At 39.7% G+C, this 16,276-nt stretch overlaps 2 protein-coding genes across 2 annotated transcripts; both read right to left on the minus strand.

Annotated features, from left to right (window-relative positions):
• Positions 1-1,128: 1,128 nt before the first annotated feature.
• LOC141614766 (uncharacterized) lies at positions 1,129-2,476 on the minus strand. Its single transcript, XM_074433513.1, has 2 exons — positions 1,638-2,476; positions 1,129-1,132 (listed from the first exon to the last, which is right to left on the minus strand). The coding sequence occupies exons 1-2, from the start codon at positions 2,474-2,476 to the stop codon at positions 1,129-1,131; spliced, it is 843 nt and encodes a 280-aa protein (XP_074289614.1).
• Positions 2,477-4,339: 1,863 nt separating this feature from the next.
• LOC141612481 (F-box/LRR-repeat protein At5g02910-like) lies at positions 4,340-7,899 on the minus strand. The gene is made up of 4 exons (XM_074431273.1): positions 7,731-7,899; positions 6,057-7,301; positions 5,564-5,761; positions 4,340-4,733 (listed from the first exon to the last, which is right to left on the minus strand). Exons 2-4 carry the CDS (start codon positions 7,281-7,283, stop codon positions 4,479-4,481), a joined length of 1,680 nt encoding a protein of 559 aa, XP_074287374.1. The 5' UTR covers positions 7,284-7,301; positions 7,731-7,899; the 3' UTR covers positions 4,340-4,478.
• Positions 7,900-16,276: the final 8,377 nt, after the last annotated feature.

Consider the following 16,276-nt stretch of genomic DNA (forward strand, 5'->3'; position numbering starts at 1 on the left):
GTCAAGTCTGCTCCCCAATATTTGGATCGTCACGGTGTTCACGAATACACGGTGGTCAACCACGAGGTTGAGTAGGGAATACAATGAAACAACAAAATATGATATGCATGCTCCTCCGTCACCTCCACCTCCATCTCAACTCATATCTCATAACCCGAACGCCCACCCATACCGATCCACGGTAGACTATATATCGACCGTAGCCGATCCGCCACTCGCGGTTGAGGACACCAGGGCAAGTCCTGCAGAACCCGCCTGGGCCTTATCACAACATCATCATCACTACACCACATCACCACAACATCCTCCATCTCCAATGCACATGAATGCTCAACAGTAATTAATGCAACACAATATGTATATCAATGAATGAAATCATGCCAGCTACCAAAAATGTTGTGATAACATACTCAACACGATCAGTTCAGTCAACCACATTCCAGTATATAAATCATAACATAAATCAACAACCACGAAACAAGTCAACGTTCACAGTTTGGTCATATGAAACACAACAAGTCAACACAACTTAACAATAACGCTGATAAGTCAAGTGTATTTCCCTACCTTTTCGCAATCCAAGCTCACACAAGCAATCAATTATGAACCTTCACATATCCATCACCTACATAACATAATTATATATAATTACCACCTACTCAATCAAATAATCATGCACATAACCTAGACTCATCATAACTTAATAGGAATATCAACTTAAAGAACAAACACGATTTTTCCTGATTTTCCAGCACATGATAGACTCGGAATAAAATACATAACTAATTCCAAAAAAATCAAATTGATACAAGGCCAATTGAATTGGAACCCCATGAGTCTTAGCTACAAATTATATCTAACATGTTTTTCCCAAATTCCATACTTATCAAGGGTTTCTAGACTGATTTCCAAAAACTGACAGAAACCGTCGCATAAAAAGTATTGATTCAAAAAACGAGTTTAAAACATTATTTTTCAGTAATTCTAAATCCTATTATCATCTAGACTATACCAAGATTATGTATGAAGAAGCCTCATAACTGAATCGACATAAAAATGAAGGTTTCAAATCATTTTCCACAACCAAATCAGATTCGCGGACTTTTCAGTGACATGTTCATAAATAAATCACCTAGGACAAACCACAAGGAATTTTACTATGAGATTTTATATGCATAAACTAGACATCAAATAAACAGGACTCTCTTTTCAAACTTTTCGAAAAAGACGACTTTAAAACAGTATAAACAATGGAATGAAATCGACTTACAAACAGGGAAACGAATTAGGTTGGAATCGATGAGCAATCTTCAATCAAATGAAAGGATCGTGTGTGTGTGTGTTGGTGTGCGTCGAAAAGAGGGAGGCGGGTGAGATGAGGGTTGTGTAGTGTTAGGGTAAAAATTAGATTAAGAATTAGGTTAAAACATGATGTTGGGTGTTGGGTTAAACATGTTATTGGGTAAACTCCAATGGGCCGAGGGTAAATGGGTTAGCTCACATCTCGAATTCCATGTAAACCCGTCTCAATTAACTTACGAACAACTCGATCTTACGATACAACGCGAGTCAAGTAAAATAACTTAACGTAATTATCGACTAAACAATTACCCGACTTAAATAGTAATATAAAATACGGAGTATTACACTGAGCTAAAAGCTCCACCAAATCCGTCCCTCCTTTCTCCCACGCTTCCTGAACCACCCCCTCACACCCATCCGCTCCAACCCACAACTGTTCGAACCGGAACAGCTTCCCTTGTGCCTGCTCTTCACGCCTTCTTCGTGCCAACCGTAGCGAGATTGGAGCATGGTCTGACCACTCCCGCTCCAAGTGGATAAGCTTCGCCCTCGGAAATAAATCAATCCAAGCCTCATTGCATTGAGCTCTATCAATTCGGCTTTGTCTATTATCTTCCTCCGCTTGCCCATTATCGTAGGTGAACGTATACCCCTCAAAATCGACATCCCTTAACCCACAGTCGTCCACTACCTCCCTGAAATTATTCATTTGCCATTGAGCCCGTACACCCCCTTTCATCTCAGTCACAAAGAGCACCTCATTAAAGTCCCCTATACACACCCATGGGCCATCATATTGCGAACCAAGCTCCCTAAGAAGCTCCCACGACAGATGTCTCTCTGTAACATTTGGCCACCCATAAAACCCTGTTGCACGCCAGGTCCCTTCTTCTCCCTGAATCTCAAAATCCATATGGTGAACCGATGCTGAACGAAAATTACATTGTATATGCTTCTTCCACATAAAGGCTAGCCCCCCAGACCTCCCAACACTATCCACTTCCATTCCCTCATACTCATCAAAGCTAGCCCTGACTCTCCTAAACTCTTCACCGCTTAGCTTGGTCTCGGAGAGAAAGACCAAGGCGGGGGCCTCATTCCGTAATAAATTACGGAGTCCACTAACTGCAGAGGGGTTGCCCAGCCCCCTGCAGTTGAGGCTTAAAAGACTCATTGGGCCCGGCGGGGTTGAGTGCCCTCAACCTCCGCCTCAGATGAACTCACATCCATGGTTTTTCGACATTTGAAAACTCCTCCCTCACGCCCTTCAGTCCCCAGCTCCAAACCCCTTCTTTTCTCCCCTACCTGTGCCAAAATAACCTCCCTCCCAACTGGTTCATTGGTATTTGGCTCCCTACTCTTCCTCGTCCACTTTCTGCCCTCCCCTTTCCCCTTCTCTCCCTCCCCGCTGTGTGCTGCCCCCTTCGCACCAACAATCTCCTCCTCTTCCTGCTGTTCGACCCTCTCATCAACACCCCTGCCCTCCAAGTGCATCTCCTCTCCTCCCCCCGAGTGCCCTGTAATTTCCCCACACCCTTCCAGAATAGTTCCCCCGTCTCCCGTCTCTTTCTCCTTCCTATTCTTCTCTACCTCATCACCCCTTCCCCTTGATTCAGTAACGCCTTCATTGATACCCACCCTACTTCTTCCTCGAGTTCTCGTTCTAATGGAGATGCTTTGTAACTTCGCTATCATGCTCGATACTGCCTCTTCCTCACTTCGCCTCTGCTCCTCTTCAAAAGCTCCAAACAAAACCCTCGCCTTTGAATGATCCACCGCCGCCATAGTTTTTACTACCCTCCTTGGTGAAGCCCTCAAATTTTCACTGAAGCGAAGCTCCCCTTCCTCATATGGCCCATCATCGTAGTCTTTTTCTCCATGACCTAGCACCCCACATCCATAACAAAATATAGGGAGTCTTTCATACTTAACCTCAAACTCAACTGTCTCCCCCTTTGCTAGTGTAATCTTCACTGAATCACGCAATGGAGAACGTACATCATGTAAAACCCTGACCCGAACCGCTCTTTCGAATTCTGGTAACGGCGCTTCATCCACACTCACATAACGACCCAAGTGCATCCCTAGCCTGCGTATATTTTCGAGGTTCGAACGTCCCCTCAATGGCAAATCATAAACCCTAGCCCAGAATGGAACATGAAATAGCGGCGTATCTGACACTCTCCCTTCGCTAATAGGATCGTTAAAACACCAAATAAACTTATCGAAATGCCACGGTTGTCCATCGACAACCTTTGCTTTATCGGCCTCTAGTTCGAACTTAAATATGAAAATTTTATTCTTAACGTCAATGAGATTCCCGACTACATTACCTTTTGGGTTCCAAAGCTTCGTCATGGTGTCAATGGCCGCCCGTGCATTTATCCCCTTCGACGTCCAAATTCTCCCACCCAATATAGCATTAGTTTTGTCAATATCCGTCCTCTCGTCCCCCACATCCCATACAAATTCCTCCTCCTGACCCATAATTCCTTTGCCCTTCCTGTGTCTCAATTCAGAGCTTGATGTCATGTCGTATCTTAGAGAAAAGCCTCCCCCGTAGCCAACGAATAGAGTAGAAACCACCACGAGAAGCGTAGATGATCCCTCGAAGAAAAGGATGACCCTAAAGACGACGATTAGACGGAGGCTCTCATATAAACCCTAGAGAGAATTTTTTACCACTCACCAACGTCACTTGTTTCTTTTAGTTAAAAGTGTTTCAGTAATTATTGTGTAAGACGATCTCACAACTCAGTATAATTCGATATTATATCCGCTTGACTATTATGATACAATGAAATGAAGACAATTTCGACAAAAATAGAAAACAGTCTTTACATTCTACGAACCAAGGGCGCTACAAATACCGATCCTCTCCCATCTGCAATAGGTGGAAGGTTTCATGACATTACGATAGTGTTTTAGGGTTAATGAAAGTCATGGGCACCCATTCTCAGCGACTTAACTAGCTAACTGACTTGCGCACATCTTGGTGATGCGGAAATAATCAAAATTTATGCAGAGAACAGAAATGAGAGACATGCTGTAATGATATTTCAGAATAACAGATTCGGAATCAGTAGATGACATGAACTCAGGGTTAGCATTCTAAATTTCTCCTACACTAGTATTTACAGCAGATTGTCTCGAATAAGAGGTTCTGCAACCTTAGTTTACCATGACAAATCAAACGACAAGGTTTCCCCGACGACAGTTTCAAAAGAATCAAGTAATTTACGAGCTTCAATTGCCCAGTTATCCAAGAAATCGTTCAGGCTGCTCAATGTACACAAGTCGAGGGGAGTTCCGGCCTGAAAGCCTCTCACGTTACCTAACTTTATGCCCTTTAACAAGTGACGCCAACATTTAAGGTTCTCTGGTTGGCAGCAATTTGGTTCTGGTCCCGCTGCCAAGCTCTTCAACAACCCCTGAAAAACAGTCCAACATGTCAATTTTTAATATCTGGATTCTGGAATAATCAACCTAGGAAAATCAACTAACCCATATTGTCCATTAACTTGTAGGCAGACCTGCCAAGACTGAACCCGGCACGTAACCTAACAAAATATTCCAAATGACCTAACCCACAAAACCCGATCCCCCACTCAATTTGAGTGACCAATTTGCCAAAGTCTCGTTGTAGGCTTATGAATGGATATAGAATGATAAATTTCCGTATGGCAAAGCAATCTTAGGAGCCATACGCCCATATGTGGTACAAAATTCAATATAAGTTTTCTTTTAACGGAAATAAATTGAAAAAAAAAGAATAGTTGATCCAAAAATGTTGTACTCCCTTCGTCCCGGTCAATTGTTGTCAAAAAGAACCAATGACTAAATGACAAGTGGAACAAATTGAGTGTGAATGATCAAATTGTTCATCAAGTTCATTCTTAAAATAGAAAGGACAACAATTGACTGAGACACCCCAAAATGGAAAAGGACAACAAATGACCGGGACAGAGGGAGTACAATCTTATACAGCAACTTTCTATACAACCCTAAGCTCTTTTCATAATATTTACTGATACATCTTTCCCAGAGAACAAAGTTTGAAAACAAAGGGACCGTAAAAAGACATGGTAATTTGTTTAGCTTAGCATGTCTGTGTTCGTAATAGCAAAAATGTACTCTATTTGTAGTAAAAAGAACACTGATAATCACGCATATGAGAGATGGGAACAAGGAAGGGAGTAAATTCCCTACAGCCCAATGTAAACAACATGAATTCATTATTGTATGAGTATAGAATACAAACCTTGACATGCATAGGCGAATTATAATTTAGCTCTAATCTTAGAGTTTTCGGATGTAGGTTCTCGAATAAGCCATCCAAAAGATCTGCATACTTCTCTGATGTAAATGCATAAATAACCAACTTCATACTTGTCAGCTCAAAGGGCCGAGGAAGTAGTTTTCTATTAAGGTTTTCCGTAGTGAAGGCGATATCATCCCCCTGACAAAGAGATAAAATTATTAACTGCAATTCCAGAAAAAGGCTAGCTGTTCCAGAAACTGTATAATGTACTTAATTTATCTCAACCAATAGTTTACGTTTGCTTTTGAATCTTTCTATTTAATCTGTAAGCACATAAGCATCCAAGTGGGATATGTTACCTATGTAATCCAGCACACAAACATACTTAAAAGGAAACGTAAACTATTGGCTAAGATAGACCAAATTGAAATAGGAACAGTATTCCCTAGAACCGACAAAGTAACAAATAGCTCCACTAGGAACTTAGGCATACCCGCGCAGAAGTAACTGACAAAATCAACTCCTGGAATTTATTATTTCTGAGAAAGTTGTTCAACTCCAAGAAAAAAGACCTATCCCTATCAGTTGAAGGCAAGGGAAGTTCAGCTATTCGGTTACCAGAAACACTATTCAATGATAAATCAGACATGCTCTTGCTGTGATATTTAAATACTTGTAAACCGGGTGTATCAAACTCAGCTTTCTCAGTATTTGAGCAATTGCGGAGGTATACTTCCTTAAGAATGGAACTCGAGAGCTTCACAGCTTCTTTCACAACACTTTCACCCAGAGACAAATGCTCAAGTCGAGGAAAGGACAGAAAAATGTCTCTCAGAGATTTTGCATCAATGAAAATGCCACATAAAGACAAGCGTTTCAGATTTGGGCTCACTACATCTGTGAATGCAAGTCTCTTCGTTGAACGATAAGAAACCACGAAATCACACTCTTCCAAATTCGGAAGGTCGATGCTCAATCTCTTGATGCGGAGGCTCGTATGTGGATGATACACAACCTTCTTAAGCTTTTTATGACCATTTATCTTAAGTTTGGTTAACCCCAAACAACCCTTCAACGAGAGCACTTCCAAGGACTGCATGGATAAAACAAGTTTCAAAATTGATTCCTCGTCTATGAAGGAACCGTTAAGATGCAACTCAACTAGAGACGAGATGTTAAGATCCCCCATGCCCGAACAATCAATCAAAATGCAACCTTTCATACTTAAAATGGTCAACGATTGCGATGCAAGAACCCGTATAGGCATAGGGTAGAATCTTTCTCTTCCCAATGTAAGACATAGCTCTAACTCCCGAACATTCAAACCACTAACCAAATCCATCCAAAAATCAACACGAGGGAACAAACCCACACTCACAAGTGTCATAACAAGGCGAAACTTTTTTACACAACGATCATTCTCCGAGATACATCTCAATTTTTCATCAACGTACCTCATAAAGTTCACCCTTTGATCAAAAATCTTGCGTCTCACATCTTTAGGTAGCCCTAGCTCCTTAGGATTTACTATGTCCAAATGTTTCCCGAAAAACAATTGACAGCAATCCACAATGGGAAATGTTTCCCATATATGACGCCACCGTTTAGATATAACACAAGTTTGTGCGGCCGTTTTTACTGGAAGCAATGACAGGATTTGATGAAGGATGAAATCAGGTAGTCCAGAAATCATATCAACACAAATTGCATTTTCACCCATAACTGTATTCAACCAGAGCTGGGAAAAAAAAATACAAAGAACAACCAATTACTAGGTCAAAAATCGAAACGAATTATATCAAATTTCATCACAATCGAAACGAATTATATCAAATTTAAGCCCAATTGCAAGCTTCTTTCCAATTTCACACATATAATCATATAATTAATGACATAATTTTATGAATTGAAACGAATTAAATCATATTTATGCCCAAATTGCAAGCTTCTTTCCAATTTCACACATATGATCATATAATTAATGAGATAATTTCATGAATCGAAACAAATAAAATCAAATTAATGCCCAAATTAAAAACTTGTTTTCAATTTTAAAATCTGATTAATCAATGTAACGTGTGATCACAACAAGAATCTACACATGTATACAATCATCAAAGCATTAATAATTGCACTATAATAACAAAATTAAAATCGAGAGGTATACCGAATTGAAGCGAAGGATCGACGAATCAAGAACGGAATTAGGGTTTGCGCGGGAATTTCGCCGGCGATGAAGAAATCGGAAGAATGTATGGCGGTAAAAGGATACGAGGTGGCTAACTAACTAATTAAATGAGACGGTGTAATACCGTAAATTACCGCTCCCTATGATTTTACCCGGCCTAAATTAGGTGATACTTTATTTACCTAATTTTTCTATAAAATCGTTTTATAGTATAAAATAGACCGTATAAAATGGTGCGGAGTATTTTATACTGTCCAATTCGCCCGTTGGTGCGAGTGGTATGAGTTCTCATCTGATTTCTAATTCATCTTCGTGAAAAAAATCAAACTTGATGAGGTTGAGGTTTACGTTTAAGTTGTCCTCAATACCCTAAATGAAATTGCCCCAAAGCTCTCGGATGTTTGTTCAGTACCACAAAGGAGATTGTCCAAACCGTATGTAGGAAAATTTATAATCTAAATGAGAAAAATATGTAACGCACACTTATATTATGTTTTAATAAATTGGGATAGACCCTATAAAATCGTTTTATAGTATAAAATAGACCCTATAAAATGGTACGAAGTATTTTATACTATCCAATTCGCCAGTTGGTGCGAGTGGTATGAGTTCTCATCTCATTTCTGATTCTTGTTCGTGAAAAAAATCAAACTTGACGAGGTTTACGGTTAAGTTGTCTTCAATACCCTAAAGGAAATTGCCCCCAAAGCTCCCGGATGTTCGTTGAGTACTACAAAGGAGATTGTCCAAACGGTCTTTAGGAAAACGAATAATCTAAATGAGAAAAATATGTAACACTATTATATTCCATATTTTAATAAATTGGGACAGATATGTTCATGTCAATAATTCACTTATAACTCAAATATACCCGTTATTAATACAAAATGTCTTGTTATAAAATCGTTTCCTTACCTATACAACCACATAAAAAACTTGATAAAAGGATGACTATGATGGTAGTCTCTTTTGTTTCTTGTAAAAAATATAAGGATATTTGTGTAGAATAAAAGAATAATGTTATAAGAGGTTTTACAAAATAAAAAATGTGAAATAGATAACATGACTTTTTGTAATTTACGAATTGTATTACAATAAGGAGCTTCTATTATTCGTTGTTAACATAATTACTTATATCGTCTATAAATTAGCGAAATGACCAACTTCAACATCTCTTTCTTTTCTCTATTAAACTTCAAAAGTAACCGAATCAACGAACCAAAGTTAATCGATCATCAGAAGGAAAAAGAAAAGAGAGGCAATTTGGGTAGTTCATTAACTTTGTCGACAATATGAGTAATTTATCAATGACAAATAACAATTGGGTTACAATATACACGTACGGCCCAATAAATTGATGGGCTATGAAGCATAATATGAACCAGACACATGCTCTAAAGGTAACTAACTATTAAGGGCTTAAGGCCAATGAAATTCAGCTTCCCTTCATACCTTAATAACCTTCTATTTTTTTTTTCAATAGTGACTTATAATACTCCCTCCATACCAGGCCAATGGTAACATTGACCGTTTTGTCACTATTCATGGTCGTAGGGAATCTTCGATATTATTCTTAATCTATAAGACAAAATATAGTCATGTGAGATCTTATTTGATTTATCGTCATGAATGCTATAAGAATATCAAATTTTTATAATTTGTAATAATGTATAATAAAAGATATTTACGTTGCAAAACGTGTCTCGACAAGTGTGAAAAAGTCAATGTTACCATTGATGTGGTATAAAGGGAGTATACAATATTAAACGAAGAAACTTTAAGTAGGGGTGGTTTTAATACTCTAGATTAATTGAACAAATTCAATTAACTTACTAGCGTTTAAAGATATTGAAAGTATTATTTATATCAACAAAATGTACTATCGTTTTTGTAAATTGATGTTAGGAACTTTACAGTTTAACGTATTTAGGCCCTGTTCTTTTCGGCTGAAAGGAGTTGAACTAAACTAAAAGGAGTTGAACTGAACTGACCTAAACTTAATAGAGCTCAGCTGAGCTGAGCTGAACTGAATGAAACTAAAGTAAGAGTTAATTTATGAAGAGATGAGCTAAACCGACTTGAAATTAAGTCAGAAAGAACAAGGCTTTATTAGAAAATAAAATAATTTAAAAATAAATTGACATTTTTGAAAAGTTTAAGAGACTTACAAATCTGTGAGCCGAGTATATAGACTAGACTTACAATGCTACTCCTTAAATTCACGAGATTAATTAGTCTCTTTGCTTTTATTCATTCACACACGAGGTATCTTTGTGGTAAAGGGTAGTCCTGCAGTTTTTATTTGACAAAAAATTGAATAGTCAATAACTTTATTTAACTACCAAAGATCTTATAATGATTGATAGAATAATGAATCTCTTTAACTTCACTTTCTTATGTTCTTTCCGCAATTTTAACCATAAATAATCAATAATGTCAAATTCATGCAAAGTATATACTTCTTTTACCATGATTATCATAATTTATTACTTCTTTCTCATTTTACATAGTATGTTGATAAGCTCTAAGCACCGTCAAATCAAAGATCTCAAAGTAGACTGCCTTTAATTTGAGTCTAAATTAATGTCTTAATGATTATTTACTTATTGAATTCCCACAAAATGTAACGTATTGGAAGAATATGAAGGCCCTTTTGTTTTTCGGAATTACTTTTTTCACATACAGACTTTACTCTTTTATATACATTTTTCATTAACTTTCCCTGTCATATCCTTTTTTCCTAAAACTAAACAAATTGACTCTTATATTACCCTTTTCCTTAAAAATCGAATCTAATTGCTCTAAAAACTTAAATAATGGATCATACAATTATTGAAGTAATTTAGTTGTTTCTCAATTATTAATATGTTTTTTCTTAAATTATTAGGGTTTATCAACTAGTGAATTAATATGTTTATCAATTATCAGTTAGGGTTTATCGTCAGAAATGATTGGAGGATCAAGTTGTTCTACCAATCGCAAGTAGTCGATTCCAAGAAAAGATTTTTAATATCAAACAAATCCGATGGCAATGTCATCTTAAGTAGTGAAAATCCAGTCATTCTTATCTCGGGAGATACTATGCATTAACATTGAGTGATAGTAAATTGATATCTAAACATTAAAGCACTACTGTCGTCTTTAAGACTATAAACCTACAATTTGGTATTTAGAGTATTAGAAATTGAGAAGAGATAATTCATAAGAGCAATTGTGTTATTGATAGTTCATTCGTATCTCGAATGATTACATTGGCTCGATATTTATAGTACTCACGAGATCTAAATCGTATCAACTAATATCACAATATAATATAATTATTCTAATACATATATTATTCCGATTACGATAATATTATCGTAATATTCCCCTAACACCCCCCCTCAAACCCATGGTAATTTGTCAAAATTTCCATGGGTTTGGAAGGTAGACAAAGAGAAACGACTCTCTTTTCGAATCGGTTTCGTCGGATGAGAACGTCGTCGCTTTTCGAACCCACCAAATCGTTGAAATTTTGTTGTCAAGAACGTCGCATTTTTTCGAACTTGACAAATATCGGTGCGTAACTCGCCAGCCGATGCGTATAGGACTCGCCAGACCGAGTTTCGTAATTTTTCGAACCTGATAAATTCATCGATCAGAACAATCATCCATCCAAAATCCTCAAAATCTTTACACAAAGCGATGTGTAAACAAAATAATTCATTCGATGGACAACTCTTCAAGTAAACAAACGTACATGGCATAATCCCATGTCGTCGCAAAGAAAAACGATTTTTTTTTTTGGATTTTGAATTCAACGCAAAAGAGAAATCAGAGTGATTCATTGAAAATCCCGCCGGTGAGCTTCGTAACTCATTAGCCCACCGGCAGGCAGCGAAATTTTTGATTTTAGGCCTCAAGAGCGTGACGCTCTGATACCATATTAGAAATTGAGAAGAGATAATTCATAAGAGCAATTGTTTATTAATAGTTCGTTCGTATCTCAAATGATTACATTGGCTCGATATTTATAGTACTCACGAGATCTAAATCGTATCAACTAATATCGCAATATAATATAATTATTCTAATACATATATTATTCCGATTACGATAATATTATCGTAATATTCCCCTAACATTGAGTAATAGTAATAGAAGAACTTTATATTAAGTACTTTATATTAAGTTCTTCTTATGCCATATCATATTTTATTATTTCCAATGTTTAAAAACTTTTGTCCATAATAGATGACATTTGTATAAAGTTCTTAAATAAAAAATAAAAAATAAGTAATTAGTCTTCCACATTTTCCAAAATATGCTTATTGGTTTTCAAATTCTCATGTATGAACAACCAAATTCTTATTTTGGAACTCAATTCTTAAAATTAAGAACACAACCTTTTACTTGCAATAGAAGAACTTTTTATTTTGGGTTCTTAGTGATCACCCCAAGACTAAGAACCACTATTGCTACTAGTTTTATGCATGCCCGTGCAAAAAAAAAAATGCACGGGTTGAGATATATTAATTGATACGATAGTACACTAATGTGGTGATGGAACTTAGTTGTGTTTTAGGATTACCCGATTAAATAAGTACATAATTGCTTAGGCGTAATAAACTTAGAATATGAGCAATATGATCATAAAAAGGTGATGATCCTTGTCTTGTTTATCGACTTATTTCAACTATAATATAAAATGTAAATATTAATTTATATGACATGGAATTAATATGGATTTTATAGACATATTTTTATGATTTGTCAGCAATGTATAATTTTAAAGTGTGTTAGTTAATACAGATAATATACATTCGAATTCCATAATAGATAATTTCAAGGTTCATGGAGATGTCTAGTTACGATAAAGTGATTATTAGTTAGCAATGCATAATTTTAAAATGTGTTGGTTAAAACAGATAATATACATTCGAATTCGATATTAGATGATTTCAAAGTTCAGGGAGGGTGTCTAGTTACAATAAAGTGACTATTAATTACTGTATATGTTATTACGGAGTATAATTCTATCAAATAAAGGCGTACGACATACCTAACCCAAATAACGATGATAATAATAATAATAATAATAATAATAATAATAATAATAATAATAATAATAATAATAATAATAATAATAATAATAATAATAATAATAATAATAATAATACGGCTCAAGCAGCGACTCAAGCAACGGCTACCCTACGCTGCCCCTAGTCCACCACCGTCACCACTGTTACCGTCCTATCTCGCCGGCCATCTCTTCATCGACAACGGCAGGTTTTGTTGGTGGTTGTGGGGTTCGTTTTCGTGCAGAGTTAGGGTTGTTTTGTGGGTTCGCTTCAATTAGGGCATCGGTTATCGTTTCCTATTTCCCGCCGCTGGCTGCCAACAACCACCCACGTCGACCTTTTAGACCTCACGTCGTCGGTTAGGGTAGTTGTTGTTGGTGGTTCTTGCGGTGTTTCGCGCTGTTTGTGAGGGGTTTTGCGTTTGTCATTTCGCGTTTGACATTGTCGCCTGTTCTGCGACGGCTGTCGAACGGCGCCACCACCCTTTGGCACTCCGACCTCAAGTCCCCGCCATTGCTGTGGTGGTTAATGGCGATGCCTATGCCCTTCCTCCGGTGAGTCTCTTTCCTTTTCCTGTTTTTTTTCCCGTTTCTTTTTTTTTCTCGGTTTGGTGCCGTGTTACGGTGGTCTGCTGCTCCTTCCGGTGCTCGGCCGCTGCCACCTCTGCCGCTTTTATGTGGGTCCAGGTTGTAGTGCGGGGTGCTGTTTTGGGGGTTCGTGTTGGGCTGTTTTATCATCCATATTCGTTTTGGGTGGTTGTTGGTCGTCCAAGGCCGTTCACCGCCGTTGTGTGCAAGGAAGGGTGTTGGGTTTTGTTGTCCTTACATGCCTGAGCTAGTACGGTACCATTGTCCTTTTTCGGGTCTTCATGGGTGTCGGGATGGTTTCGGTAAGGGCCTTACTAAGGCAGCTTGGAAGAAACATTTGCAGGACCGACATTGTCATGACGGGGCGTTGGACCTTACGCGGCAGACTCTTTCGATAGTTTTTTGTTTATTCCAATGCCGAGAGTTCTTTGAGACGGATGGGGTTCTGGTTGTGTGGGGTGTGTTTTATGACCCATACTCTTGGTGCTAGATGTCGGCATAATCGGGGTGATATTGTGGAGCATCCGGAGTGTGTTGATGGCATTTACACCTTCCATATTTATGGTATTCCGAGACCTTTGGCTCCTTCTACTTCGGTTTCTTCTGATGATAGTGTGGAGCTCGTTCAGTGGTCTATATCTTCGTTGGGTCGTTTGCTGTCTTTGGGCCTTCGCACAGTGAAATCTATTCCTCCTAAGTGCCGTATTGGGTATGCTCGGGCTTTGAAAGGGGCCTTGGATGCGGTGTTTGATGCCCCTAGTGATCTCTCCCGCTGGGTTCGTTTGCTTGCTTTACCTCTTTGTTTGCTCGGGACTTTTGCTCCTCGGAGTAATCATGAGTGTCGGATCGCTATTCGGCGTCGGCATCGGGAGGAGAGTATTGCTGGGCTATTCTTGCTTGGGGGACACCGGGGGGGGGGGTTTGCAGTTGTTACAGGAGTGCTTTGATGAGGGTCCTTCTTCTTTTTATGTGGATGAGGATCTCGATTTGAGTGACCTTAACCTCCGCCAATGCCGGCGGAAGATATCAGATGGCCATTATACTGCTGCTGTACGAGTGCTTTCTTCCTCTGGGGTCGCCCCCTACTCCGATGCCACTCTTGTGGCCCCGCGTGAGAAGCATCCTGTCGCCCGCCTCCTTCATTGCCTCCTCTGTCTGGGGATCATCATCCTCTGGTTACCTCTTCCGCGGTGGTCTTGGATATGATTCGGAGCTTCCCTCGTGGTACTTCTTGTGGGAGGGATGGTTTTCGTGCTTGACACCTTATGGATTGTTTGAGTGGCGCTCTTTGTGGCTATCTCCGATGATTTGATCACTTCTATTACTAGGGTGGTTAATCTTTTTCTTGAGGGTCGGTGTCCTCTTCCTCTGGGTGAGTACATTGCCAGCGCCCCTCTCACACCACTCGTTAAACCGGGTGGTGGAGTTCGTCCTATTTTGTCAGACGGTCCGGAGACGGCTTGTCTCTAAGGTTGGTGCTTCTATGGTTGGCCCGTCTTTATCTTCTTATTTTGATGGGCTTCGGTTCGGGGTGGGTGTGTCCGGTGGAGGAGAGGCTATCTTGCATGCCTTGAACCGGCTCATTGAGGCTCTGGGGAACAGTGGGGCTTTCTATGTTCTTTGGTTGATTTCAGAACGTTCAACCTTGTTGACCGTTCGACCATGCTTCAGAGGTCCGCCGTCGGTGCCGCTCTCTCCCGTTGGGTGGAGTTTTGTTATTCCAGCCCGACCCGCCTTTTTATGGGGAGCACTGCTTGTGGTCTTGTCGGGGTGTTCAGCAGGGTGATCCATTGGGGCCTTTGCTTTTCGCGTTGGTTTTGCATCCTTTGGTTAGCAAGATCCGGGACACTTTTGACCTCACTTTGCAGGCATGGTACTTAGATGATGGCACCATTGTGGGAGATACTTTGGAGGTGGGGAAGGTGTTGGACTTGATTAGGTTGGATGGCCCTCGTTTTGGTTTACACCTAAATGTCTCCAAGACGGAGGTCTTTTGGCTCGTTGAGGATCCACGGCCGGCTTCCGGGGGTTTTCCCCACTTCTATTTCTCGCCCATTGCGCGGTGTTACAGTTTTGGGAGGACCTGTCAGTACTTGTCCTGGTTTTAGCAGTGAGATTGTGGCGACGAGAGTAACTAAGACCATTGAGCTAATGGATTTGGTTGCGAGGATTGAGGACCCGCAGTGTGAGTTGCTTCTTCTTCGAGCTTGTACTGGTATTTCTAAGCTCTACTTCTCTCTTCGCACTTGCTCCCCTAGTGTTTTTGGGTCTGTTCATCTTCCTTTTGATGCCGCTCTGCGTTCTAGCTTGGAACGTATTGTCACCGCATCAGGCCCGGGTTTTGGGGATTGGCAGTGGCGCCTTGCTACATTCCCTTTTCATCTTGGTGGCCTTGGTGTTTATGCGGCCGGAGATGTTTTGTTCTATGCTTTTATTGCGTCCCGCTTGCGATCCTTTGGTTTGCAAGCTAAGCTCCTCGGCCCTTCTCGTGTTGTAGCTGCTGGCCCTGCTTTTGATGATGCCGCACGGTGTTTCTGCGACTACTGGTTCGATATATTGGGTCGCCCTAGTGAAATTGCTGCCCCAAACTTATGAAGAAATTGGCAGATATTTATTTCACGACGGTTGCTACTACCTCGTAGTCTGTTTTTCTTTGACACCTCGCCGGATCGCTCTATGGCGTCTCGGCAGGTTCTCACTCCTCCGATTGGTTACGTGCGGTTCCTATCTCGGGGTTGGGTCAGACTATGAACGGGAGGACTTACCGTAGTGTCTTGGGGTATCGTCTGGGTGTTCCGTTATTCTCGGTATCTAGGCCCCGTCCGCTTGCTCTCGGGTTTTTTTTGCCGGGGATGTTATTGGGGACCACGCGGTTTCT

This window comes from Silene latifolia, chromosome 11 (assembly GCF_048544455.1).
Source record: "Silene latifolia isolate original U9 population chromosome 11, ASM4854445v1, whole genome shotgun sequence".
Lineage (NCBI taxonomy): Eukaryota > Viridiplantae > Streptophyta > Magnoliopsida > Caryophyllales > Caryophyllaceae > Silene > Silene latifolia.